General features: G+C 42.2%; 2 protein-coding genes across 2 annotated transcripts; both read right to left on the bottom strand.

Moving 5' to 3' along the window:
• Nucleotides 1–1634: 1634 nt before the first annotated feature.
• Nucleotides 1635–10322, bottom strand: atxn10 (ataxin 10). The gene is made up of 11 exons (XM_068586005.1): nt 10190–10322; nt 9459–9650; nt 9154–9236; nt 8957–9053; nt 8574–8738; nt 8358–8438; nt 7973–8129; nt 7685–7802; nt 7104–7285; nt 5187–5250; nt 1635–3706 (listed from the first exon to the last, which is right to left on the bottom strand). The coding sequence occupies exons 1-11, from the start codon at nt 10318–10320 to the stop codon at nt 3522–3524; spliced, it is 1455 nt and encodes a 484-aa protein (XP_068442106.1). The 5' UTR covers nt 10321–10322; the 3' UTR covers nt 1635–3521.
• A 1387-nt stretch (nt 10323–11709) lies between these two features.
• On the bottom strand, nt 11710–26975 carry LOC137791899 (fibulin-1-like). Its single transcript, XM_068587129.1, has 24 exons — nt 26921–26975; nt 26642–26759; nt 25775–25910; nt 25462–25615; nt 24739–24807; nt 24516–24602; nt 24154–24291; nt 23910–24017; nt 21720–21788; nt 21497–21583; nt 20997–21134; nt 20738–20875; nt 20510–20656; nt 19799–19936; nt 19540–19677; nt 17061–17204; nt 16846–16968; nt 16534–16659; nt 16332–16451; nt 16081–16212; nt 15868–15991; nt 13078–13220; nt 12527–12640; nt 11710–12425 (listed from the first exon to the last, which is right to left on the bottom strand). The coding sequence occupies exons 1-24, from the start codon at nt 26973–26975 to the stop codon at nt 12286–12288; spliced, it is 2886 nt and encodes a 961-aa protein (XP_068443230.1). The 3' UTR covers nt 11710–12285.
• Nucleotides 26976–27736: the final 761 nt, after the last annotated feature.

Below are 27736 nucleotides of genomic sequence, written 5' to 3' on the forward strand. Positions count from 1 at the left end.
TGACGCAAACGTGTCGCAGTTGAGAGGATTTTCTCATTTTAGCCTCGAGCGAATTAAATATTTGGAAGATAACATCTCGCAAAGATGTCTCGCACGAGAGGAAAAACCAACAAGGACTATTGTTGGATCTTGAGAAGACTTTCGTGACACGCCAATTGGAAACGCTACAGCATCAAAGCGCTTCAGACGGCCATGACAGAAGACGGAAAATTGAAAGATGGCAGTGGAATACTTTTAACTGTACGCTCACACTGTATTCTGTTTGAACACTGAAAATAAAACACAAATTATTTATGTAAAACAAAATATCTTTCAACTTAGTGATAGGATGGATAACAAACCCAGTTGCTGTTTAACATTTCCCATCTCTTTTATGATCTTAAATTGCTACTGAAAGACTTTTGGATTCACATTTACAGCCACTCAACTAAATTCTCTGCCAATTCCTTTTCATTCATTTTCAGTTATCTGTGGCGTATGTCGCTAAAGATTAGCTTTTTTCCTTTGGCGCTCACAGTCACATCTCTTTCTGTTTTTCATGGAACATCAGTGCGTTGTGTCGTGGAGCGCCGTGCTGACATCTCTCTCATGGACAAATTCCCCCTCAGAAAACAGACCCCTTTGTTACGCCAAGAGCCAAAGAGGCAGAAAATACTCCCAAACTATTTTAAGCATCCAACTTGTCAGTTTGAGCGGCACTATCCATCCCCACCGTGTTCATTGTTTTGTTTTCGGAGGCCTCTCTTGCCTTCTGAGAAAAGCGTGTAAGCCTCGTTGGAACGCCATAGAGGTGCAATCAGGTTCAGATACATCCAACATTCCCATGAACGCCAGAGACGTGGAATTCCACACGATGGCCTCTGCTTACACAAGGCCTTCCAGCGCGGTTTAGGCCGGCCCGATGGGCGGCATGTGCCCCAACCACACAGAAGGGGGTATGAGAGGATCAAAGGCCTCAAAGCTATTTTTGGAACGCACCCTTAATGTATTCAGAAATGTTTATTTAGGCTTTATATAACTTACAAAACAATTTGAAGAGTTTATTTTTATATGAGGAACGTGGCACTTTATGTCATTTATAGATGGAACAGAAAGTCACTATTTACAAGTGTTTTCTAATGTCATTGTATTCAGATTTGAGAGCTGTAACTTATTTGGGATTTCATGTTTTTGCTCAAAGTTGCTAAATTGTAAATACTCCACAGATTGTCCATCTCGATACGATCCTTCACAATTCAACGTAGCTCATAAAAGCAGAGTGGTTCATCAAAGTGTTGGAAAGTCCAGGACATTTTGTGGAAACCACTGTTGAGTATCTGAATAAATGCATAGAGTTGAGAGTAGATAATACTTTGGAGGCGTCAGCAGCCAACTAGTTGTGCATCTTTAGAACGAAGAGATTTCTGTGTTTCCGTAACTAGCAACAACTCATCGCTTCCTAAAAGCTAAAAGAGTTGACTTCAGATTCAGCTTGTTTAGGTTTATTTGTTCTGTGGAAAAATCAAAGTCTGCATCACTTACAAACATGGGACGGTTGTATTTTTTCTTTTTTTACAAATAAAATTTGAGCATCCTTTTATCGCCTCTTGAATTTTATATCATGTTAAAAAAAAACATTCAAAAAAAAAAAGCAGTTTATCACACACAATACTTTATTAAGCATTATTTAAACATATTGTTTGACCCAAGCATCAATAATACTTAACACCCTGACAAAGTGTTTTTCGTTTCAGGCGAATATCAAACCAGAAGGCGCCAATACAATATAGTAGAGGCCTGCGGTATAAAACGCTGATATGGGAAACACAAGAACTTCTGGCCTTGACTGATGTGTACTAATGTGTTTGGAGGTGAACAGGCGGCCATGCCACCTCATTCAGCCCGGCTGACTCGCACAGCCCCTTTCCTGTGGGGCTGAAAAGCATTGCAGCCAGCCAGTCGAGCGCAAGTAACAGCTGTTTTGTTAGCTGTCTGAAATCCTGGGGACCGGAACCACATAAGCTCCCTACACTATGCCGGCGGATTGAGGGGAGAGTCCAGCCGATTGTTTCAATACATTTTGTCATTAAAAATCAGAGGCAGAGCAAACAGGGTGGAGCAGGGTGTGAGCAGGCCAGTAAAGCACTGCATTGTTGAGGTGTCAGGACTGTTCAGCTTATCCAGCAACGGGAGGAGCAGGGAGCGATGTCATTCTGCAAACTAATGGCTCTGGTCCGATTCACTCACTCATTCATTCATTCATTAATTCACTCACTCACTCACTCACTCACTCACTTGCTCTTTGGACGTGCACTATAAGTATGATTTCCTCCATAGGCTACTGAAACACTATCACGATATCTTATCAAAAGAAGAACACACACAAAAACACAGCTACCGCTAGATAGGAAGTACAGTATTCACTAAAAATAAGAAAGTCTATGCAGTTTGGTTAAATTAAAAAACGGTGAGCTCAAAGCCAAGAGAAGTAGTCGGAGGAGTAAAACATAAACTCTAAAGATGGTTTAACGTCCAAATATGGTTAATGATCTATGTTGCATGCCATCAGCCCTTATGTATCTAGTACTATGGTGTAGGAAGGAAATAGTTGATTAAGAATAAGATGAGGAATAAAATGTTTGAGTATGAAACTCATTACTGTTATAGCCTTAATACAAGAAGCAGAAATAGTGACAAGCTCATGTTGTATACGGAGCAGTTCGTAAATTACAAAACATGCGTAGCTTTATTTATTATCAGTTTCAGTATTGCATTTTGCACTCATATGTTTTTAGATTATAATATTAATCTCATGCCTGTTTAAAGAAATAGTTTTAAGCGTTGGAATGTCTCTCTGGCAACGAAACCACTATTTAAGTAGCTAAGGCGGTGAGGGGGTTGATTACATCATGTTTTGGTCATTCTCTGTTTTTGCGGTTACTGCAGAAGTCACTATGGGCCTGGGATTAAACCCCAACCCCTGCTGGTAACATCAGTGTCTGTGAGAAGTGAAAAGTCCGGACACTGTGGTGCTCTTTGTCTTTGGATTAAACCACAAAGCATCAGCCCGGCCAAAGGAACCAGCATGTGCTCGTCTCTCTCAAACTCTTCATTTCCCAGACTCGGGTCAAGACAAAACAAGAGCTCCTGATGTCTTGACCTCTGCTTTTACACCAGGGGGACCCCATGGGCCTTTTGTGTATCAAGAATTCCTGAAAACCCATCTGGGCATGAGTGGAGGCATTGCTCAGGTAGTAAAGTCATTTATGCATTCTTCTCTGATGAAATGAAATTCTAAAGCGTTGTTCTTCTGAAACTAAAGGCAGTGTGTCTGTCAGTTATTCTGGACAGGCACAACATTATTGTGTTTAGTAGTAGAGAGGTACTTCACCCGCAGAAGAAGCTCAAGTATTAGGTAACATTAATGAGGCTTGTAGCATAACAAGAGGACTGCACTGTATTCCTTTCTAAACAAATACTTCACATGGAAACCTGCTTGTGGGTTGAGGGCCTCCTCGCTCCTGGCTGCTCCTCTAAGGCCTTCAAGAGTCTTTCCTCACAGTTTTGAGCAGCAAGCCTCCATCTCGCTCCTCCACCAGGAAACCCAACTCCCTGAGTGCCGAGTAGTCGGCGGTGCCACGGCGTTCCAGCGCGGCGACCTGCTCCTGGTTCTGCGTGTTGTGATCTAGGAGGTTCCTGATGGTGAAGATGGCCCACTGGCTGATAACTAGAGGTCTCTGGTTAAGGACAGCAACGACAGACGTTGACGTACAGAATTAAACGCACTTTACTATTTTGCATTTTCTTAAAGCATGTTCGAGAACTAGTTTTGATAATGAGGAAAACACCAATATATTTAACAAGTTAAAAACACCTGTAAATTTGTTTCTTATGACCAAATTCTAGATATTGGTGCATGACAAAAAAAAAACATATCAAATAAATTAATAGGAAATAAGCAAGCGGATGCATTTACAGAACCAATTTCATATATAAATGCAGACGTGAAAAGAAAGCTAGATGTATAAAAGGTAGAATAGTGAAGAGGTTAACAATGTAACATGCAACACAGGCCAAACTCAAACTCATAAGTGCCTGGTATTCGCCTTGGGTCGCCAAGTATGCAGACAGCCCAACAAACAAAAGAGTTAAGTTTTGTGATACAAAACATTCTCAGCTCAGCCCTCTCAAGTTTCCCGCATAAATCTATAAACATTGTTTTTTCTTTGACAGTCTTTTTCTGAACAGAAACAAATGCTGACACCTAAATAAAAAAAGGTGGACGAAGTGGATTGTATGTGTGTGTATGTGTGGATGTGGGAGATGGACAAGCGGACAAAGGATGGGCTCAAACTATTGCCCCAGTTAAATGACAGTCTGGCACGATGCCCTAACTTCAGCCAGCTAATACCAACTAGTAGCAGGATGTCTAGCAGGAGCTTGAGGTGAGAGCGACTCAGTAAAACAGAATTTGGCTTGTTCTCAAAGCCTGTCAAACTGTTGTGAAAAAGGGCACTAAAAGCAGATTATATATACACTCCCTCTATTTCAGTGTGGACCTTCAATGTACAGAGGTATCACTGTTAGACCAGTACAATCTAAGGCAAACCAATATAATAAATGAATAAATCCTATTTTTGTGAAGCCAACTGTGACGTGTCGGCGCTGTTTGTGATGTAGTTGTATTGTATCAGACGGACACTTGCTTCCCTCGTGTATGAAAACAGGGGCTGGCGAAACACATCAAAATGCAATCCAATTCAAAAGCACAAATAAGGTCTCAATGGTTACCATAAAACCTCCTTAATTTTCTGATACAGTGACAGACTTGACATGATTGCTCATGATTGACATGAAACAAATAGTAGCATTTACAGGCTTTAGTAATGAATGCAGTCAATCAGTTGATGGTGTTAACCAGCTGCTGGCAGAGATCTATTGAGGTGCGGACTGCTCTGTGTAGATTTCCTCACCGCTCTAAACACACTGTTGTAATCAAAGCTTTAATACAACACTTATATTTGGTTGCAAACCCACCAGCGTGTGCCAAATCTAATTCTTAACGTGACAGGATAAAATACACAAGGACTAAAGTAACTTCAGGACATAAATATGAACAACGATTTAGATAAACTTGAAATATATGTACATAAACACAGATGGGTCACCATTTCCAGACCATCAACATGTGTTAACACAAAGGATACATGGGTTGTTGCTGTCTATGTTGCAGTTGTCCAGGATGAGGGGGATGCCTTCCAGGTCTCTCACCTGAGGAAACATTCACGTTCAATGTTTGGCATCATTTAACATCTTTCAAATAGTTTTCACAATTTAATACCAGTTCTGTCACAATGCTTTTTGCGGAAAATTTCCATAGCTCAATCAGACATCATTTCAATACTATCAGTACATACTATTTGCGTTGTGATTGTATTACACTATTTTTTTTAAAAAAAAGATACAAAACCAGAAATAACATCTATGTGGTTTGACAGTCTCTCATAACATTTTCAGATCAATATGTTATTTATTATTAATATAGTATTAATAGCACCAATGGGTTTTGTTTTCGGCTAAGCAACTGATGTCCAAGCTTTCTATGGAGTGAAAAACAAGCGTAGTAGAAGAGAAATAAACGTGTGCCTGTCCTTAGCAGAACCTCACATCCATGAAAAGCAGCAGTGTGGTTGTGGGTTAGTCTAAGGCCGTCACAACAGGGTGATCTGCTTTGTATCAAGTGTCGGATTCTATAGGCTTAATTGTTGTCTGTGCTTGCTGTTGCCTTCCTCTTGCCGTTGTGGTTACCCTCCAAACATACTGGTGGGAGCTCCAGAACGAGACAAAAGCGCTGAGTTTCAGCAGAAATGTCATTTAAACTGTCAAGGAAACAAAGTCGCTGATCATTACAAGCAACCAGGTCTGATTTTCCACTTTTCAAAATGATGGTCTGAAGTTGCTTACATTACGTCCAAACCCATAAAGAGATGAACAACCAGCAACTGGGCGCTGACTTCTGTCCGGTGCATGCCGTAAAACGCTTTGTATGCATCTTAAATTACAATTTCTCCCAAAGGTGAACAGAATGACATTTGGTTTACTGGAAGAGATCTTACTGAAAACAGATATGGGGTGATTCCAGACCACTGACAGACCACAGATCAGCATCCATAAATGATTTGGAGAGGCCAACTGAGGGTGGCCATCCCACAAGCATTCCACTAATCTGTTTCTATTAAGAAGAACTGAATCATAATGTGTGACAGATAGAGGCCAACTCCTCCCCACCCGCTTTATTATCTGTCTGTGCTTTATGTTAATAGTAAGATGATGACAGATGGCAATGGAGGGAAACCGATAACATCACCAAAGCGAGGGAGGAAATGTTTCACATTTCAGTCAAAAACCCAAGTAATTGTGTTGAAAGAATTCATTATTTTGCAGTCATTACATTCACTTTCAGTCATCAGTTGTCCTTGGTCTTCAAAAGATTGTGTGGTTTCACACAGCAGCCCATTAGTGGAACCTGTCTTCCAAATATGCCCATTTAGTGACGATAGCTCTGTTAAAGTCATAACAGGCCTCTTAGACGTCTTACTCTCTTTGACCGATGACCCCATTGTGAACAAGGGTGCTCACCCAGATCAGGGACTCAATGAATTTCATCTGTCTAAAACCCTAGCTTCTTGAGGACTATCATTTGGTTACACGTTACAATATCTGACATTTTGAAGAAGCAAATATCAATACTGGATGTAATATTCATTACAGTATGGCATATTGTCGAACTGGGAATTGTGCTTTTTAACGCCAGCCTTACAACATGTGAAATGGCAGATGAGCTGGTTTTGTGCATGTATGTAGACCAAAGAACAACTGAAAACCTGCCGTCAGTGCATTTAAACTACAGTTAATAGTGGTGGTAAAATATTGTCAATGTCCAGTGTGTTTAACATAAATATATGACTGCACAACCCATTCCCAAGAATAACATAATCACACCTGTCAGATACCGGTACATGAGTTACCCGTTAGTCCATATGACTGTGTGTATATAGCTCTTGGTTTGTTTTTAATAAATCAATGTAAAAGAAGATTTATCCAGAACCTTGTTCATTCCAAACCTTGTTCTGGTTGTCGGTGTTGCTGTAACAGAGGTTTCCTATCAACCTGATGAGGTGGGCTTTGAAGCTGGTGACAGGAGATTGGGAGGAAAGGTCTGCATCTGCACTGAAGGAGAAGTTCTGAGCAGGACTGAAAATATTCTTACTGGCCTTTCCTACAGCGTGCACCTGCCGCAGGAGCTCTGCAGAGAAAACGTAAAGAGCAAAAAGCAAGAGATCACATGAGTGAGATGTAAAAAAAAAAAATACATTTAATCCAACCCAATCTTAAATTCAAGATGTTAGTTTATTATTAAATTTATGGATTAAAATGTTTCAATAAATGTAAATATGACGTGGTGTTTTAGGAATCAATACAGTGATTTGTTTCAGTTTTATTTGCTGTGCTTTTATTGCTTGTCAACAGAGTTGCATGTTCATTTGTTTTCTGTGGGTGACTTGAGGGGGATCTGGATCTTTCCCTATTTCAAAGGAAATATGTGTAGAGATGTGCTATTTACACTAAGACGACCAAAATGGACTCGCAAACTCACGTTGTGGATCCGATCAGAGAGGTTTTGTGAGTGTATGTTTTCATTTACCAACAGTAGTCACGAGAAGGTCAGGATGATCCTGGAGGAACATGAACTGCCTGTGGTCTGAGGTCATCTCACACAGCACATCCAGCAGGCTAATCACCGTCAGTGCCTCCTGCAGGACCTACAGGGGATTGCAACCAAGGTGTGTGTCACATGGATGTGGGATAAATAGGGTGGGGACTTGTCAGTTAGAAAACAGAGTAAAACTGCAAAAAGCTCTACACACTTTTCACGCACTTCACAAGGCACTTCTCTGTGTTTACATACATCAGTCAGGTTTACTATCTGTACCTCGTCACTGGAAGCGGAGCCAGTAGCGAGTGTCAGCACAGCCCCACAACCTTCCTGGAAGGAAGTAGCAATGAAGCGAGCCACACTCGGAGGGATGCCACACTCCTCCGAGTCCTCCTCTTGTAGCTGGGCAGAGAGAAGCTCTAAAAGAGTAACTCTGAAACACACACACACACGCACACGCAGTTTTTAGTACATTAGTATTCTCTCTGTGTACTAGGTAGTATTGGCCTTTCATCAACTTGTTATTCTGAAGTATCGGACAAGTCTTTTATTAGAGGTTTGATGAGGTGGTGTTTATTCTGAATTATTTTTCTGTGTAATTTAAGGAGGTTTATACATCTATGGTGACATGTATTGCCCGGCACTATATCAAGTAGAGTACCTTTCACGATGAGACATCCCAGAATACATGCTCTCCACCAGAGTTGAAGACTTGAGGAAATACTGGGTAGCAATGATAACCCTGTAAATGAATAAATACCATATTAAAACTTTACCAACAAGCAGAGATATTAGTTGGTAATTTATTGATATGACACATACACGGTTAACTCTGAAGACATATAAACTAACTATTGCTTCAGACACACACTCTTACGTCCAGTCCAGGTCAGGTTGGGTCCTGCAGAGCTCCATCACCTTGAGTGCCAGGTGGATGTTTAGTGGATCAGAAAGTTCTTCCACCTTGGCTTCATCCAGACATGTGTGGAGTACCATAGAGGCATAGTTTACCGCCTTGTCGTCATCAACACTGAGCAGCTGCCTGTTCACACATGTATGGGTTGACTCAATGAAAGGACAAAAATGCTGTTTGCTATTGACATAATAATACATTTACTGATAAAGAATGTGTATTAGTGTAAAAGGTGAAGGGCTTAATGGGATGAAAGGATGCCCCTCAATAAACAGTGTGAATTCTAACAATTGTATACAACAGTGTTGCTTAGTGTGGGAGAAAAAACAAACAAACACAAAACTTACTGGAGAAGATTTGGAAAGCTCAGCTGCCAAATGTCATCTTTACATGTTTGGTTTCCAACCGACATGTTACCGAGAAACTGGATCCCACAACGAAGAGCTGGGGCATGGAGAATGGTTTGGTTTTTAAGTTCAGTATCAAAAGGTTTGCATCTTAAAAATCCAATAATTTTATTACAATTACCTTATTTTAGACTTACGTTCAAAAATGCCATCCCTGCGCTCCACATGGGTCTGAAGAAAGCTCAGGTGTGCAAGGGATACATCAATGAAGCCAAGCTCCCTTGAGTAAAAATATGATATACCTGTGTGAACTTGCTGTAGAGTTAGTCGTTTCCCTGCATGTTTATTTAGTCAAAGACACACATGAATATACAGCAGACAGTATACACATATAATGCAGAATTATTGTTGAGCCTGTGTCTCAAAGGTGTGGATTCATCCAAACAGTTTGCGATGTCCCATTATATCTGTCTCACACCATCCAGAATACTAATCCCATTACCTAAGCAGACTCTGGTTGCGAGTACTCTGGACACAGGCGTTCCTCTGAGCCCTGAAGCACTCAGCGGTCAACTGCAGCTGTAGGGCGACAGACTGCAGGTCCTGATCGTCACAGCTGACTGCCAGAAACTCATCACGCAGTCGGGACAAGACCTTCAGGAGGCTGGAGAACGCCTCCTCCTCCACAGCATCTCTGGGATGCAGACAGTTGACCAACAGAAACAGGAGGGAGAGTTACTTTATTGGAGTGGTACCCAAGTCTGGGGGCCACCGGGGTGGAGTGTGGGGTGGGACTTAGGAGGAACAGTAGTTTTTCGTTGGTCAAATACAGGTCTAAGTAATAATACCGTTATAATTAGCTGTTGCTAGTTGCATTGCAACACTTGGAAATCACCAGTAATTAGTTGCACCTGTGCTTTTTATTTGATGACGACTCAAAATGACTGCATTCACAAGAAGCTGGGACAGTCGTCTTTGCAAGTCACAGCTGAAGTGACTGTCAGTACAGTGACCAGAGCTGTATTGCAGGATTGGTAGCTTAATGCATTTACACTTTTATGTTTATTACCACAGGGAGGAGAATAAACCAGGCCTCAGTAATAGTAGCCAATGAACCCGCAAAGTGACGCCCGAGTCCGACGGCCGTATTAAATGCACGTCAGGCTAGTTTAGCCGGTAAGCTAACGCGCTCCGTTTTCTTTAGAAAAAGGCATAACATGGCTGTGTCCGCACCTGTATTCCTTGTCCCGCAATGCAGCCGTGAATGTTTTTAAAACCTGCACGTGCGCGGGGCAGTGTTCTTCCCTCAAAATGCCAGCGATAGACGCCGATATGTCCAAGTTTCTGTCCGTGGTAGCTGCCATGTTTCCCCGTCTGCCTAATTTGTATGGGCGAGACTTCCGGGTTAATATTGACACGCTATTGGTTCAATCCACGAGGGGGGCGGAGTCAGAGCATGTGCTGCTGTTTTCACACACAAGCCGCTTGTGACGCGGTGACACATGTAGTTGGTCTGTGTCAAAAGTACAGAAACATACTAAAAAGACTCTAATAGTGAAATTAAAATAATATTTAAATATGCTTGAATGCTTTCTGGTCTTACTGGCAAGTTCAACTTTAATTTCCTCAAATTAAATTATGTTATAGCTGGGTCAAAAATAAAAACAGTACAACTTTCTATAAAGGCACTGTTTATAAAGGGTTTTCAACTTGTATCTAATAGGTCAAACTTTGGGTGACAAATAATTTGTGATATAGATCAGTTATGAACGATCCATTTGCCTGGTGTCGTATTGCTTTTTAGATATTTCGAGCGAAAATAAAGCGCAATTTACTGGATTTATTTCATACTCCGTTGAAATGTATCCTTATGCACAGACTATATCCATGACTCTAAGATAAAGTGTTTAAGAGTATTATTTGGGCAAGTGGGCTGCGCCCATTACGTGTATTACTGTGTTCCTATGCTTAGACATACCCACAATATACAGTAACATCCAATCATTTCTGAGATTTTTGTACAAGCTGCAGCTGCATTCACATATGAAATCCATTCACGAAAAGCAATGATTAAAGGTTAGAAGATCAATTCATTGAGACCACACAAGTTATGGGACAATGGTTGCAGCTGCAACAGCAAAGCCACAGTACAAGCCCTCGGGATTTTCATGTAAAGTGGCAAATTTTAGATTACAGGATTTACCTCTGTGTGGTTGTGCCATGTGTTTTCACTGGCCGGGCACAGCACAGCAGTGGTAAAAGGCAGATCAATGTGGAAAGAGGGTTGATTGTGGATAGTGAGTGCTATCCACCTCAAGCAATTTGTCAGCTTTAAGATGAGGTATTCGAAGATCCAAACATTCCCAGTAAAGGATTCCCATAATTTATTCTTCGAAGTTGAATAACTCTAAATATCCTCGCAAACTGCATGGAAGTGGTATGGTGTGATGGGAAAACAGACCATACCAGAGTTAAATTACAGGAAAAACTATACTTTTTTTGTTATTGTGGGAACCTCAGTTATGCTAAGTAACTAGAGGACTGTTGGGTTACTCTGCAGTGGCAGAGGATCCAACTCTTCTCAGTGAAAAACATAAAACGCAATTCACCGCACAGAATATTATTATCCACAGATGGTCACATAGTCTGATGGTACACAATCAATGTTGAAAACAAGTCCATAGATGAAGCTTTTTATTATCAAATGAAGCAAGTCATATCGTGTCTTTCAATGCAGATGAAGTGGAGAAAATATGAAACAATACCATATAGGTCAGCCAATGGTCTGTCATAGTGGCACTCGAGACAAAAACGTCTGAATCCAAGTTATACTGGAACAGTGGTGAAGGAGATGAAAGCATCCTGTTAATCTATAACGTCAATTTATTCCACTCTTATAGAAGGCATGTAACTTTCAACACATGGCATAGAGGTGTGTGTTTTATTGCATAAATATCCTCACGCTTTGGAGAATTTTATTTAATGCTACTATCCGATCACATTTTCTTTTTGTTCATTACTTTGGTTTGTAAACGAAACACCATGACATTCCCATTAGCTTCCCCTGTGCTTTATGTTCAGGGCTAAGTAGCACATGCTAGCAGTCCTGCAGACTCTTAGTCCAGTTTCATTTGATAACGTGCTTGTGTTTCATCTGTATATATTGTGTTGAAATTATAAATACCTATGACTTGCAAACTGATTCTGTAGCTTTTTTTCAATAATTTTTTCACAAAAAAAATCTATTGATTTGTCTAATCTTGTACACACAGTGGTTTAAAATGTCCAGCTCCATATTTTAAAAACGTTTACCAATTGTTCTGTATCGCTCAGAACCAGAACTCTGGGATAAAGACACTGATGACGACAATGTTGCGATGGGAAACACGCTTCGACTTGACATAGTTCATCGCCACCTCCAACATAATGTCCTTGGGGCCATAGATAGGTTTCACCTGACGAACCACACCTGAGGGAGGACAAAGAGGAGAGCAATTACATTTTTGGAAACTTATGAGTAAATGCAATGGCTGCTTGGTACCAAGTGATAGCCATACTCTCTCCACTTACCCATAACCATGCCCTTGTCAAAACGCTTAACCACATCAAAAGAGAACTGGTCATCTGCGACCAGGATGTTAAAGAAAACGTCAGAGGCCACAGCAGTCTGCAGGAAAACTATTTCTGTTGGAAGATGTGGTTTAAAGTTTGTGTTAGTCTAATAGTAGCAAACCACAGAGTGCATTTGGTCCTTCAAATAATATTTTAAATATATTTATGATATAATTGGGTTGAAATAAGTAATTGAATTGTATGTGATGTGGCAGGTTGGTGGATGGAAAGTTGAATTTCAATGAGGCTGCAAATAACTTTAGAATTTGAAACTACCACGTTAACCCTTTCAGCCCCTGAACAAAACCTGAATCTGCCAGGTCCACACACTTTTGCTCAAAATTCATTTAACTTGATAAGGGAATGCAATGTGATATGATACAGGCTACTACAACACATCTCTGCACCATAGAGAGTCACACACACCAGGTGCAGTTGCAAATGCTGGTGAACGAAGCCATCGAGGAAGCACATGTACAAAGACCTCGGCGTTCGCCACCTTGTCTTACCGTGTGGTTCACTGACGTCTCTGAAAGGCAGCGGAGAGATGGAGATGTGGGTTATGACGTGGACGGGATCGAGATTGCAGCTCCTGTCGTCACGTTGGCAGTCCTTAATACAATGCCCCATGACTGAAGCATGTTTTGTGGGTCTGAAAATGAAAAACAGAAGTGATCGAAAGTAGGCACAATGGGGAGGAGATAGAGATGTATTACATATGTGCCAAGGAAAGAGGAATACACACAAAAGGAGAAGTGCTGGTTCCTCACAATTTGGACCGACACAGGAGACAACTGTATTTCTAAGATTAATCACAGCTCATCAGCAGAGCAAGAAGAACCTCACAACATCTGAATAGCTACCAGAGACCTCCACGGTTAACCAACGAAAGAGCGCCTTAACAAGAGGCCAAACCCTGATTCCTCAACCGAAAATCAAGTTTGTGGGGCTCCCCGACATGAAGACAGCAGCACTTTCAATGTAAACTCAAAAAGTGCGAAGGGAGCAGAGCCATGTAAACAGCAGCGAGCAGGTGAGTCCAAGTTGTTCACCCCAAAGCCACAGAGATGATTGTGTGGTATTCATGCCACAAAGGAGAGACGGCATGGTAGAAAACCAGGAGAAGGTAAGCCCGAATGTCATTTGGTGTGATCAATGACATCATACTCAAGTGCATGGTGGACAAAACTGCCACCATCTTGACAGAATCTGCAACAGAATGAGCATTAGTACATTTCCAAACGATTGTATAGCGTCTCTACAAAATAAGACAGATACAGAGACTATTATCATTACGAATGGCATTTCCCTATTTTCACATATTTGAAATAATCAACTTAGCATTTGGAAAGTGGGTGGTTATATGATACAAAGATTTAAGAGAATAATTACCTCATATATTTAATTTCAATCAGCGCTATGCATTAAACCCCCAAAACCACCAGGAGGGAAATGGAACGGTGGAAAATTTGTCTGGCTGCATTCATCCAGCTGACCAACACAGCTACTGGCCTTTTGGTATCATTTACAGCAAATCAACTGATAACCACCCAATACCAACACTAAAAGCACTATTCATCATGTGAGCTGTAATGCTACTTCACCACTAATTGAGCCCCCATGCTGGCCGAGTCCCAGGTGCCCATAAATAAGTGCCACGCTTATTTTTCTTTCTATCCGCTAAGGCGAGGTCTGTTTGATCTGATGCTGAGGCCGCTTGGAACAGATCATAGGAAAACATTAGAAATTACCACAGCGGAGGAAGCGCGAGAGTAGCGGCAGGAACCATTGCCGGTAGTGTGTGTTTGTGCTTGAATATTAAAAAGTAAAAAGTCATTTTTATCCGTCACTTTTTAATTCCAAAGACATAGAAAGTACACATAACGGGAAGCTGCTGCACAGACACGAGGTAGAGTGAGCTGCCATCATGCAAATGAATGCACATGAACAATCCTGTCGTAGCTTTGCAGAGATCCTCAAAAGCTAATGAGCCCCATCTAGTGGTATGTACTCATATTATGTGCATACTGCTCCGTTGTATGCTGGAACAAAGTTGTTTTTTTTAAGTATTGAGTGTTCAAAACAGCTGAAGTGCATAGGCAAGACCACGCTGCAAATACAAATGCAATTGAATTAGTATGTTTGACTTATTGCTTTGATAAGCAGTCATTCACTGTAAAGCTAGTCGTTTTAACACAATGTTTGAGGTATATTGTTTTGTTCTTTTGGGGGAAAATGTGTTAAAATTATAACGTTAAGTTAGATGAGAAGATAAATACTAATATTCTCAGATGAATACTGAGTATTCAACTTTATTTTCACTGCTGTAGAACCATTTTAGTTGGATGTGAATCAGTGTTTTTCCGCTCAACAAGAATTATAGATTTGCCCCTTATTAACTGCGCCAAGAGGTAGATGGAAAGCTGGAGCTCTGACTCCTGTATTAAGAAAAATATGGATGAAAATGAAAACCATATGAATAATACATGAGGGCTGAGTGAAAAATAGGGAAAGACTTGATCCACTCTACACGCCAAACTATTCCTTTAAATTTCACAGTCTTCCAATATCTAAATGTTCATGAGGGCTGGGTGGGCTGCTTGTGTGTGTGACAAACACAGCAAGCTTGGCCATATACAGATGTGCTGTCCCGTAGCGAACCAGCCTCATCTCCACGGTCAGAAAGAAGTCCTGCGGCTGGGATAATGTACGCCGCAGGGAGATCTTTCCTCCGTGAGCGTGCTGCCCCACGACAAAGTACCCCTCCTCGTCTCCAGAGACTATGTCGAGCAGCATTTTGTCTCCCGGCGCGGAATTGGAGGGTCCCATTCGGAAAACATCAGTGGGGATGGGAGTGTTGGTTGAAAAGCTGATGTTGTAGAAGGAGATTCTCAGCGGGAGCAAGAAACACGACACAGGATCCCGTGTGAACTCGCAAGTTACTCGCTCGCAACGGCTGAAATGGAGAAAAAAACAAAACGAGATACTCATTGGATGGAGGGCAGAAACGGCTGCAGGCACGGGTATAAAAAAAAGAGGGGAAGGACATAGAGAGGGAGTAAATGGTGGAAGTGGGAGAGCGAGAAAAAAGTTCGGGACTGTAAACCGCAGCCAAATGTCAACAGCAGGCAAATGTCAACAGCAACCCCAAATCTGCATGACAGGAGATTAGTGCCAAATGAGAAGGACGGAGTCTTAATACTAAACTACAGAGGAGGACAATGCATCATGCTCAGCCGTGGACAATCAACCCTTTCATTCCAGCAGCTCGCCATGAACAAGTAGCCATCAGCACTCACTCCTGCTCTGCTCGCCGGAAGTTTGGAGGACATGTGAAGGACAGACAGCGAAATCCTCCCTGGATGTTGAAGCAGCTTTCAGAGGAATAACAGGTATGGCTCCCGACTGCACATTCATCGATGTCTAGAAACACAGTGGCAAAGATGAGACACCCCAGTCATTTACAATTCAGTTTCTTCTTTTAATGACAAGGGTACCGTTTGTCTACTGACCCTGGCATGTGCGTCCGTTGTATGCGAGAGTGTAGCCCTTGGCTGGGCAGGTACAGTAAAAACTTCCTGGGACGTTGGAGCAGCGGTAGGAACACACATGGCTTCCAATCAGCAGAGCGCACTCATCAATATCTGAGAGTGGCCGACAGGAAAAGACAGTTAGAGATACTCAGTGACATTTTTACGTGACTTATGATCACATCCGGGGTTGATATGCGACATCGCCAAACACCACGAAGTCCAACAAGCACCTTCACACGTTATCCCATCGCTGTCACTCAGCTTGTAACCGTGGTGACAGTAGCACTCGTAGGAGCCAAAGACATTTGTACAGTCCTGGCTGCAAGGGTTGGCGTCACACTCGTCGATATCTGTCAGCACACAGACACAGATGCAGAGCTCAAGGCTCGACATCAGTACTTCAGTAATTCAGGAATGGAAGAGTGATTTTACCTTCACACTTTCTGTTGTTAGAGGATAGTTTGAAGCCAGTGGTGCAGCTGCACTGGAAGGACCCCTCTGTGTTCTCACACTTGTGGCTGCAGAGTTGTCCGGGATATTGCTTGCACTCATTGATATCTTAAGCACACAGTGGACAGAATATGAATTGACTTCCACCTTCCACTTGTCTTGTGTCAGTTGTCTCCTCTACTAAGAATTTGCTCACCTTTGAAAATATTTCATTTCTTAGCTGATGTGCACAAAATATCATAGATGATGCAAAAAAAAAAAAAAAAAAACAATTGTGAGGAGTCTGTACTGCACCTTCACACAGTTTGTTGATAGTGTTGAAGGTGAAGCCAGTTTTACATTCACAGCGGTACGTGCCCACCAGGTTGACACAACCGTGGCCGACACACACATTCCCTGTGCGACACTCGTCCACATCTGTGAACATGAAGGGGAGAAGTTACTATGTCCCAAGAAGGGATGTCAAGGAGACTTGCACCTATTAAAACCATTTTTGTGACAGTATCCACCTTCACAACGCGAGCCGTCCTGAGTTTGAGTATAGCCTCGTCCACAGGTTACTGTGTTCCTGCGACAAGTGTAGGAGCCCAATGTGTTGATACAAGTCTGGCCAAGCGGGCATGGACTGGTGTGGGCCGCACACTCGTTTACGTCTAATAGGGACACACGTGAAGCAAAGCCAGCTTAGCGAAAATAAGGTGGCTTTAAATGATTTCTTTCAGCAAATAAGACTTTAAACACAGGAAAATAGTGTGACACTAAAGTTACCGATGTAGTTGCCAACATCGTTCTGAATGAAACCGCCTGAGTACTTCGCCTTTGGGGCGCAGCGGAATGATCCTTCTGTGTTGGTGCACAAAAAGGCTGCTCCACAGTTATGAGTCTCCAAAACACACTCATCTATGTCTGGAACCGGCAAGGAGGAAGAGATGAAGAAATCATGAACATGTGACTATCCTATGCATGAATATTTTCATTTACATGAAATAGTGTAAGCTATAGGACATGTGATGGCTATTTTAGCTCTGACTAAAATTTGCAGTATTGTTACCTTGGCAAGTGTTGTCGTCTTTGAGTTCATACCCGATGCCACAGCTGTTTTTTCTCTGGCAGCGGAAGGAACCCTCTGTGTTAATGCAAAGTTGGCCTAAGACGCAGTTGTGACTGTCAGTCAGGCACTCGTTAACATCTGAGGAGAGAGACATCCATCAAAACTATGAATAGCTGTCGATCCGTATTGTAAAGCATAGTCAGTGGTTTGGATGTAGCAGAATATCCTGGAATTTCTTTTTAAGATACTGAATTTCACTGTGGGTATTGGAAAGCAAAGCTAATGCTAATGTTGGCATGCTAACATGATAACAATAATAATGCTAACATGCTCACGTTAAGCAGGTATGATGTTGTAATGCATTAATACAAACTTTTCTAAAATACTTTTCTTATTAGGTGGCACCAAATCATATTGTGCTGCAAAACACTTGATGTGTGCAAAAGTCAGATTATACTGATTGTTTTGACTGTCACACACAGCCAGTAAACATTTGATCTAGATCAGACAGTGGAGACAATCAAGACACCACAGACACAACCATGACTGACACACACGTTCCCTGTATGACACTCGTCTACATCTGTAAACCCATAGAGGAAAAGTTACATGTATGAAGAAGGGAAACAAAGGTGGCTTAAAAGGATTTCTTGTAGCAATTGAAAGACTTTAAACACAGGAAAAAAAATGTTTGTGATAATATCCACCTTCACAACGCGAGCCGTCCTGAGTTAGACGATAGCCCCTTTGTCCACAGGAGATTCTGTACCTGCGACAAATGTAGGAGCCCAATGTGTTGCTACAAGTCTGGCCAAGTGGGCATGGACTGGTATCGGCCGCACACTCGTTTACATCTAAAGGGGACACACATGAAGCAAAGCCATCTTATCTTGGGAATGTGTTTACCTGAGTGTGACACTGAACTGACAGAGTTTTTATTTACATGAAATACTGTAAGCTACAGGTCATGTGGTGGCTAAAGTTGCAGTATTGTTACCTTGGCAGGTGTTGTCGTCTTTGAGTTCATACCCGTTGCTACAACTGGTTTTCCTCTGGCAGCGGAAGGAACCCTCTGTGTTAATGCAAAGTTGGCCTAAGACGCAGTTGTGACTGTCAGTCAGGCACTCGTTAACATCTGAGGAGAGAGACATCCATCAACATTTTAAAAAAAGCTGTCGATTCGTATTGTAAAGCATAGTCAGTGGTTTGGATGTTGCAGAATATCCTGGAATTTCTTTTTAGGATACTGAATTTTACTGTGGGTATTGGAAATCAAAGCTTATGCTAATGTTGGCATGATAACATGATAACAATAATAATGCTAACATGCTCACGCTAAGCAGGTATGGTGTTGTAATACATTAATACAAACTTTTCCAAAAGCCCTTATTATGTTCCAAATCATATTGTGCTGCAAAACACTTGGCACCTAATGTGTGCAAAAGTCAGAGTATACTGAGTGTTTTGAGTGTCACACACAGCCAGTAAACATTTGATCATCATTTGATCATCATTTGATCAAACATTTGAGACACCACATACACAAACATGGCCGACACACATTATCTGTATGACACTCGTCCACATCTGTAATCCTATAGAGGAGAACGTACATGTCTGAAGAAGGGAAATAAAGGTGGTTTAAAATGATTTCTTTCAGCAAAAAAAGGCTCTAAACACACAATATAATTTGTTCTGACAGTATCCACCTTCACAACGCGTGCCATCCTCAGTCAGGCGATAGCCCCGTCGTCCACAGGAGACTCTGTACCTGCGACAAATGTAGGAGCCCAATGTGTTGATACAAGTCTGGCCAAGTAGGCATGGACTGGTATGGGCTGCACACTCGTTTACATCTAAAGGGGACACACATGAAGCAAAGCCATCTTAACTTTTACCCAGGGAATGTGTTTACTTCAGTGTGACACTAAACGTACCGATGCAGCTGCCGACGGCGTCCCGAGTGAAACCGACTGAACACTCCATCTTTGGGGCACAGCTGAATGATCCTTCTGTGTTGGTGCACAAAAAGGCTGCTCCACAGTTATGTGTCTCCAAAGCACACTCATCTATGTCTGGAACCAGCAAGGAGGAAGAGATGAAGAAATCATGAATATGCTATGCATAAATATTTGTATTTACATGAAATACTGTAAGCTATAGGTCATGTGGTGGCTAAAGTTGCAGTATTGTTACCTTGGCAAGTGTTGTCGTCTTTGAGTTCATACCCGTTGCTACAGCTGGTTTTCCTCTGGCAGCGGAAGGAACCCTCTGTGTTAATGCAAAGTTGGCCTAAGACGCAGTTGTGACTGTCAGTCAGGCACTCGTTAACATCTGAGGAGAGAGACATCCATCAAAAATTTTAAAAAAGCTGTCGATTCGTATTGTAAAGCATAGTCTGTGGATGGGATGTTGCAGAATATCCTGGAATTTCTTTTTAGGATACTGAATTTTACTGTGGGTATTGGAAAGCAACGCTTATGCTAATGTTGGCATGATAACATGATAACAATAATAATGCTAACATGCTCACATTAAGCAGGTATGATGTTGTAATGCATTAATACAAACTTTTCTAAAATCCCTTATTACGTGGCACAAAATTATATTGTGCCGCAAAACACTTGGCACCTAATGTGTGCAAAAGTCAGATTATACTGAGTGTTTTGAGTGTCACACACAGCCAGTAAACATTTGATCTCGATAAGACAGAGTGGAGCCAATCAAGACACCACAGACACAACCATGACTAACACACGTTCCCTGCCTGACACTCGTCCACATCTGTAAACCTATAGAGGAGAAGTTACATGTCTGAAGAAGGAAAATGAAGGTGGCTTAAAATGATTTCTTTCAGCAAATAAAAGACTCCAAACACAGGATATAATTTCTTGTGACAGTATCCACCTTCACAACGCGTGCCGTCCTGAGTTAGGCGATAGCCCCGTCGTCCACAGGAGACTCTGTACCTGCGACAAATGTAGGAGCCCAATGTGTTGCTACAAGTCTGGCCAAGTGGGCATGGACTGGTATCGGCTGCACACTCGTTTACATCTAAAGGATACACACATGAAGCAAAGCCATCTTAACTTTTACCCAGGGAATTTGTTTACCTGAGTGTGACACTAAACATACCGATGCAGCTGCCGACGGCGTCCCAAGTGAAACCGACTGAACACTCCATCTTTGGGGCACAGCTGAATGATCCTTCTGTGTTGGTGCACAAAAAGGCTGCTTCACAGTTATGTCTCTCCAAAGCACACTCATCTATGTCTGGAACCAGCAAGGAGGAAGAGATGAAGAAATCATGAATATGCTATGCATAAATATTTGTATTTACATGAAATACTGTAAGCTACAGGTCATGTGGTGGCTAAATTTACAGTATTGTTACCTTGGCAAGTGTTGTCGTCTTTGAGTTCATACCCTATACCACAGCTAGTTTTCCTTCGGCAGCGGAAGGAACCCTCTGTGTTAATGCAAACTCGGCCTAAGACGCAGTTGTGACTGTCAGTCAGGCACTCGTTAACATCTGAGGAGAGAGACATCCATCAAGAGCCAATCAGCTCTCTGATGTGGCGACGGACAGGCGTTTCACATCATGCACTGGACCATGCAGTCGGTGAAGAGCTACTGTGGCACCTGGCTCTAAAATCTGTGGCCGCCTCGCTCTCGTAACATTATCATTGACCACTTGTATAACGTGAGAGTAAGTTGGGATCAAGTTGACACAAGTCTAACTGGCATGCATTGAGCGCCGATCACCGGTTATCGATTCTGCGCAGAACTGGCTCATCTTGAATGAATCTATTGTCATCTCCAAAGCCATGCTGCGGGCAAGGAATACTTTAGGAAGTAGATAATTACAGCAACACTTTAATTTATATTACTCACCTTCACAATTCACTCCATCCTTTTTTAGTTGATATCCACTATAACACGAACACATATCGTTATCACACAACTGGGAGCAGAAGGAGTCTGAAAACAGCACAAACACACGTGAAGAAGTAGACATCACTGTATCCAGTGTGAGTCTCACATCACGGGAATCATGTCCCTGGCTGAAGAATAATTATAACAAAGGAGATCACACTCAGGAATGAAGGTGACAAACCTATACACGGGTCATATCCCTCCGTAGGCTTGGCAGTAACGCTGGTTTGAGGCTTTTCTGTAGCTGATGCTGTGGAAGAAAAGGTCTTGTGAAAAAAAAATCCCCTGAATAACAAGCACAGGGGTCAAACCCTTCAGCACCTCGTCACACATGTGAGCTCCACAAAGCTCTGTGGGCTTCTCGTTGGCATGCTCACATTGCTTTGGCCTTCAATCTCAATCAGCAAGACACTTTTGCTCGAAACTCAAATCAAGTGTTTTTTTTTGCAGCTCTGTCCTTTCCAACATGTTCGGGTTTTTCCACCTGAAGCCAGCTCGGCGACAAAAGCTACACGCCACAACACCAGTTGGCCCTGAGTTACCATTTGGCAAGGTGTGTACAGATTATCCCAGTGAATAGCCCTGTTGCCCAGTCTGCCCGACACTCTGCTAGTGATCTGCTCCACAGCTGCCACATCAAGGCCTTTATTTCACAACATGGCCGCCGTCTGGGCTTTTAGTAACGCCACCTGAAAATTGTTTTTTTTTATTCAAACAAATCTCAGCATATGTCATGGTTGTTGTTTCTTGGGCTAATAAAATCAGGAGATACCACTTTTAAATAAGGTTCCCCTGAGACAGGGCTTGTGGAGTATCACTGCATGTGTGAACAAGTTCGAAATAAGCTTTTGTGGCTCAGACATGCATGAAATCGGACAAATTGCCTCGAGTGATGTCACATGAGTCAACATATTGGAGATGGACATGTTGGACACAGTTATCATCTGTGTCAGAGTGTTTTCTCTGTAGTCTGTTACTGTTAAACAAACTGGATTGAGTATTTATATACTGTGTTGTGTTCAGGGTCCTGCTTATACGCAGGATCGATTACCAGCGGAACGCGTCTTATTTATTAATTAATTATTTACGTCGGCATTTTTGGAAATTCTAATTATGACATTATAAAATAACCATACATGTTGTAAAAAGTGTGCCCTCTCTCCAGCTCTCTTACATACATAATGAAAGTTATTGAGGGAAACAACAGATAAAATCTTTGAAGAAAATAGTTTGTGGTCCTTTTGTTGTTCAGACTTAAAATTAACCTATATTTTAACCAGATGGTGCATCAGAAAACACTAATATATAACTTGAGTTTATTCTGTGATCGTCTTCACTCTGGTTTGAAACTCTAGAAATCAGTCCGCTCAGCTGCAGCGTCCAATCAGATAACAGAGAGACAGTGAGGGGGCGTGTCAAGCGTCAAAAAACTTCCTGGAAGTCTGCGCTCGGGGCTCCTTGTTCATGGCTCCTCAGATTTCTCTCCTCGCTCCTCCAAGCCGAATCAGAGCTTTGAGACGGCCTTCAACGTGGCGGCGCAGAACCACTTCCGGTTCAGTCGAGGATCGAGGAGACGGCAATTTAGAGACTTGAGATGCACCCAGTGAGTGAAGCTGGGGCTTTTATAATAGAGGGAGCAGGTGCAGCAGAGTGGACAGGTGCGTGTGATTAAGCTGACGAGGTGGGTGTAACTAACAGGTGCACAGAATGAGCTGACGAGGTAACACAGAAGGGAGTGAGTGCAGTTGGGTGGCAGTTATGTGTGATTGAGCTGAAGAGGTGTGACCAACACGTGTAGAGAATAAGCTGATGAGATGGGTGTGACTAATAGGTGCACTGGATAAACTGATTAGGCGTGTGAGCGACAGAGTGGCCGGAGAAAATAAAGGCTGAAGTGTGACAAAGAGGGGTAAAACATTGGAATTTGGTCAGATCATCTGCAGCCTTTTTTTCTAGAAATAAATGCTCTCGTAAAGTGAATATGAGATTCAACATTCTCCTGATGAAAAGACTGTTCTTATTAATGGGTTATATATTTGTTCTATGAAGTATTAGGGAACTTCATAATACATTAAAACAAGCTTTTCTAAAAGCCTTCATTACGTGGCACCAAATAATATTGTGCTGCGAATCACTTGGCACTTAATGCGTGCAAATGTCCAAGTATACTGATTGTTTTGAGTGTCACACACAGCCAGTAGCCATTTGATCTAGATCAGACAGTGGAGCCAATCAAGACGCCACAGACACAACCATGACCAACACACACATTCCCTGTATGACACTCGTCTACATCTGTGTAGTTACATGTCCCGAAAAGCAAAAATAAGGTGATTTTAAACACAGGAAAATAGTGTGTCACTAAACTTACTGGTGCCGCTGTCGTACTGAAGTAAATCGCAGCTGAACGAGCCTTCTGTGTTTGTGCACATAATGGCTTCTTCACAGTTATGAGTCTCTAAAGCACACTCATCTATGTCTGGAACCAGCAAGGAGGAAGAGATGAAGAAATCATAAACATGCTATGCACAATTATTTTCATTTACATGAAATAGTGTAAGCTATAGGACATGTGATGGCTATTTTACCTCTGACTAAAATTGCAGTATTATTACCTTGGCAAGTGTTGTTGTCTTGGAGTTCATACCCGATGCCACAGCTGGTTTTCCTCTGGCAGCGGAAGGAACCCTCTGTGTTAATGCAAACTTGGCCTAAGACGCAGTTGTGACTGTCAGTCAGGCACTCGTTAACATCTGAGGAGAGAGACATCCATCAAAACTATGAATAGCTGTCGATCTGTATCGTAAAGCATAGTCAGTGGATGGGATGTAGCAGAATATCCTGGAATTTTCTACTAACTGTGTCTTCCAATACCCATATTACTACTACCTAGTATGCCAGAAAAGGTTTTAGGATGCTCCAATACATGACAAGGAATACTTTAGGAAGTATAATTACAGCAACACAAATTACTCACCTTCACAATTCACTCCATCCTTTTTCAGTTGATATCCATCATAGCACGAACACGTACCGTTATCACACAACTGGGAGCAAAGGGAGTCTGAAAACAGCACAAACACACATGAAGAAGTAGACATCACTGTATCCAGTGTGAGTCCTACATAACAGAAATCATGTCCCTGGCTGAAGAATAATTATAACAAAGGAGATCACACTCAGGAATGAAGGTGACAAACCTATACACGGGTCATATCCCTCCGTAGGCTTGGCAGTAACGCTGGTTTGAGGCTTTTCTGTAGCTGATGCTGTGGAAGAAAAGGCCTCATGAAAAAAAAATCCCCTGAATAACAAGCACAGGGGTCAAACCCTTCAGCACCTCGTCACACATGTGAGCTCCACAAAGCTCTGTGGGCTTCTCGTTGGCATGCTCACATTGCTTTGGCCTTCAATCTCGATCAGCAAGACACTTTTGCTTGAAACTCAAATCAAGTGTTTTTTTTTGCAGCTCTGTCCTTTCCAACATGTTCGGGTTTTTCCACCTGAAGCCAGCTCGGCGACAAAAGCTACACGCCACAACACCAGTTGGCCCTGAGTTACCATTTGGCAAGGTGTGTACAGATTATCCCAGTGAATAGCCCTGTTGCCCAGTCTGCCCGACACTCTGCTAGTGATCTGCTCCACAGCGGCCACATCAAGGTCAGTTGTCCAGTTCATTTCACAACATGGCCGCCGTTTGTGCTTCTGGTAACGCTGCCTGGATTGATGTGACGCACTCCTTCTGAAAACTGGCTTTGAAATGTAAAGAATATTCTGGGGGCGTAGAATAGCACTTGGCACCTGAAGTGTGCAAAAGGCCAAGTACACTGATTGTTTTGAGTGTCACACACAGTCAGCCGCCATTCGGTAAATAAGACAGTGACACAACAGACTGAAAGCACAACTTTGTTTAAATCTCTTACCAGTTGTAGTCAATTGGATTTCTGCTGTTGTGTTTTTGTTACAGCAGGCTTTAGCTGTGGACAAACACTTTTTCCCCAGCAACAAACCCTCGAGCTCGCAGCTCGTGCCCCGGCTCGACGTTACCAAGCCGAGCATACAGCAGTCACAGCAAATCTGCACAGACGACAGGGAGGGTGAAACAGGAAGAGATGCAGCTAAAATAATGGGAATCTTATCTCTGATGCGATATTGTCAGAAAAACTAGGTGTGTTTGTGCACACAATAATGGAGAGATGTGCAAAGATTGACTATTAACATTAGGGAGGAGATAACCTTTGATATTTTGGTTTCCCAGGGTTCTCCTTTTAAGAAGGGCCTCTCACAGACCCATTGCTTCTTGGACATCTGGATGCCTTTTTCACAGAGTCTGTCTTCTACTGCTGATGCACAGCACTGCTCCTGGGTGATCCTGGGAATAAACGGAAGACATTCACCTCATCCGGAAGAGAAACTGCAGACTGGATACAGAGCATGTGAAGAAATGATCTCTATTTGAGTAAGACAGGTAAGAGGTCTGCTGACTTTAAGTGGATTTATTTTAGATGGGTTTTTTTGCATATTTAATTGCAACAATAAGTTAGCTTAAACTTAGCTTAAAAGACATTGTCACGGTCAGCTCAAAATTTTAGAATTTTTAACAATGCAAAGACTCTCTCCCCCTGCCTCTCCTCTGCAAATGTTCCCTCCACTGTCCACTTTGTGTCAGTGGAGGGAACAGGTGTTCCTCTATATCATACATCCCAGTCTCCATGTTCTTACAGTCAAACAGGGGCCTTTAGTGTGTAAAATGCTCCAGGGGGGCACTTAACGCCATGTCCTACGTGGCAATCCTCTCCTGTCGCAGGATGGATGGTTGAGTGGCGCTGAGATGATTTAAGGCTTGCAACCTTTGGGCTATTTCCTGCTTTTAAGCATGCTGTCAGAAGTTGGCTTACAGGACACACACATTTCCCTCAGGAAAATTGCACACACTCATTGAAAGAGTCCAATGGGATCCATTTTTCACCCTGCTCATGCTGTACCCCGAGGAAAGTTTTTGATGCCTAAATACTCAAATACTTTGTGCATTCCCTCTGTACTGCGCCGCCCCCTTGGTCACAGTCTGAGACCCTCTCATTTTTTAAACCAGGTGTTGCTTACCTGCAGGTGGGGGTGAGACCTGAGAGGTTGAGTTTTGCACAGTATTGTCCTTCCTCGGCCCAATTCATCCCATCCTGACAGCACTCCTGTTCCGTAGGAAGCTGAATCTGCTGAAAAGCTGAAAACAAACAGTACTTTGGGGATACAGTATCATCACGCAGTACCTCCCTTAAGGATACAACGTGCCCCCAAAATGAATTGTATATTTAAAGATGTTCAAACCACTAACAAAGACTACAATTGGTCATTTAAATGCAAACATTGAGCGGCGAGTCTTACCTTGCCCATGCAGAACTCCGTATAAAGAAAACAGAAGTATTGTCCACTGCGCCATAGCGCTTCCAGATGTTTCCGTCTAAATGTCACGGTTATTATAAATTGCCAGGATGACCAGCGGTTGAACGGCAGCAGTGGACGGTGTGTGTGTGCGCATGTGTGTGTGTGTGAGTGTGAGTCTGCTCTGTGTTAATGTCCCGTCGAGAAGGAGAACATCTGTCAGAGCGGCGACTCAGGCCTCGACTTGCGGGTTTGAGTTTGGAGGGCGGGGTGGACGGAGCCGTGTTTAACCACCAAGGCTCCTGAGTTATTCAAATACGGCCGATAATTAGATTTATTTGATGACACTTAACAATTCCAAAGTGGATGTTGCCAGATTAAAAATTAAGTAAAAGTGATGGATTTTAAGAAAAGTCGGTTTGAACAAGAGAAAACTCCCACAGAGTAGTACAAGAAAAAAAGAAAAGTAAGTCAGAAAAAATTGTTTTACAAAACGTTCCAAATTCCTTTTGTGAACTTCTCAAAAAATAAAATGATTTGTTTTTTGAAAGAGGTTTGGTTTAAATTCGCAGTGGTTTCTAATTTAGAATTCATAGTATGCAAAAGTATAAAGTAGTTTATGAAGTTTAAAAAATGCTGAAGTTAGAGAGTTGGTGTTATATAAAATGAGCATTAGTTTGTATATTTGAAATGTTTTGTTTTTTTCTGTTTTTGTCTTCTGTTTATCAGCTGGTGGCCTTCACAGTAATCTTGTGCCCCCTTGTGGGGATTCAGTCCACTGTTTCAGACCCTCAGCTTTTTTTCAATGTGCAGCATCTT

Source organism: Clinocottus analis, unplaced genomic scaffold (genome assembly GCF_023055335.1).
Source record: "Clinocottus analis isolate CAN_PGR_092001 unplaced genomic scaffold, fCliAna1.0.p SCAF_20, whole genome shotgun sequence".
NCBI classification, from domain to species: Eukaryota; Metazoa; Chordata; class Actinopteri; order Perciformes; family Cottidae; genus Clinocottus; species Clinocottus analis.

Coding starts and splice junctions, on each gene's coding strand:
- LOC137791899 (XM_068587129.1), bottom strand. CDS start 26,975: ATGGCGCAGTGGACAATACTTCTGTTTTCTTTATACGGAGTTCTGCAT. Junction 24,018..24,153: donor AGACAACAACACTTGCCAAG/GTAATAATACTG, acceptor TGCTGGTTCCAG/ACATAGATGAGTGTGCTTTA. Junction 21,789..23,909: donor TCAGTACGACAGCGGCACCA/GTAAGTTTAGTG, acceptor TTTCTTCCACAG/CATCAGCTACAGAAAAGCCT.
- atxn10 (XM_068586005.1), bottom strand. CDS start 10,320: ATGGCAGCTACCACGGACAGAAACTTGGACATATCGGCGTCTATCGCT. Junction 7,286..7,684: donor CCTTCTCGTGACTACTGTTG/GTAAATGAAAAC, acceptor TTTTCTCTGCAG/AGCTCCTGCGGCAGGTGCAC. Junction 5,251..7,103: donor ACACCGACAACCAGAACAAG/GTTTGGAATGAA, acceptor ATGTTTCCTCAG/GTGAGAGACCTGGAAGGCAT.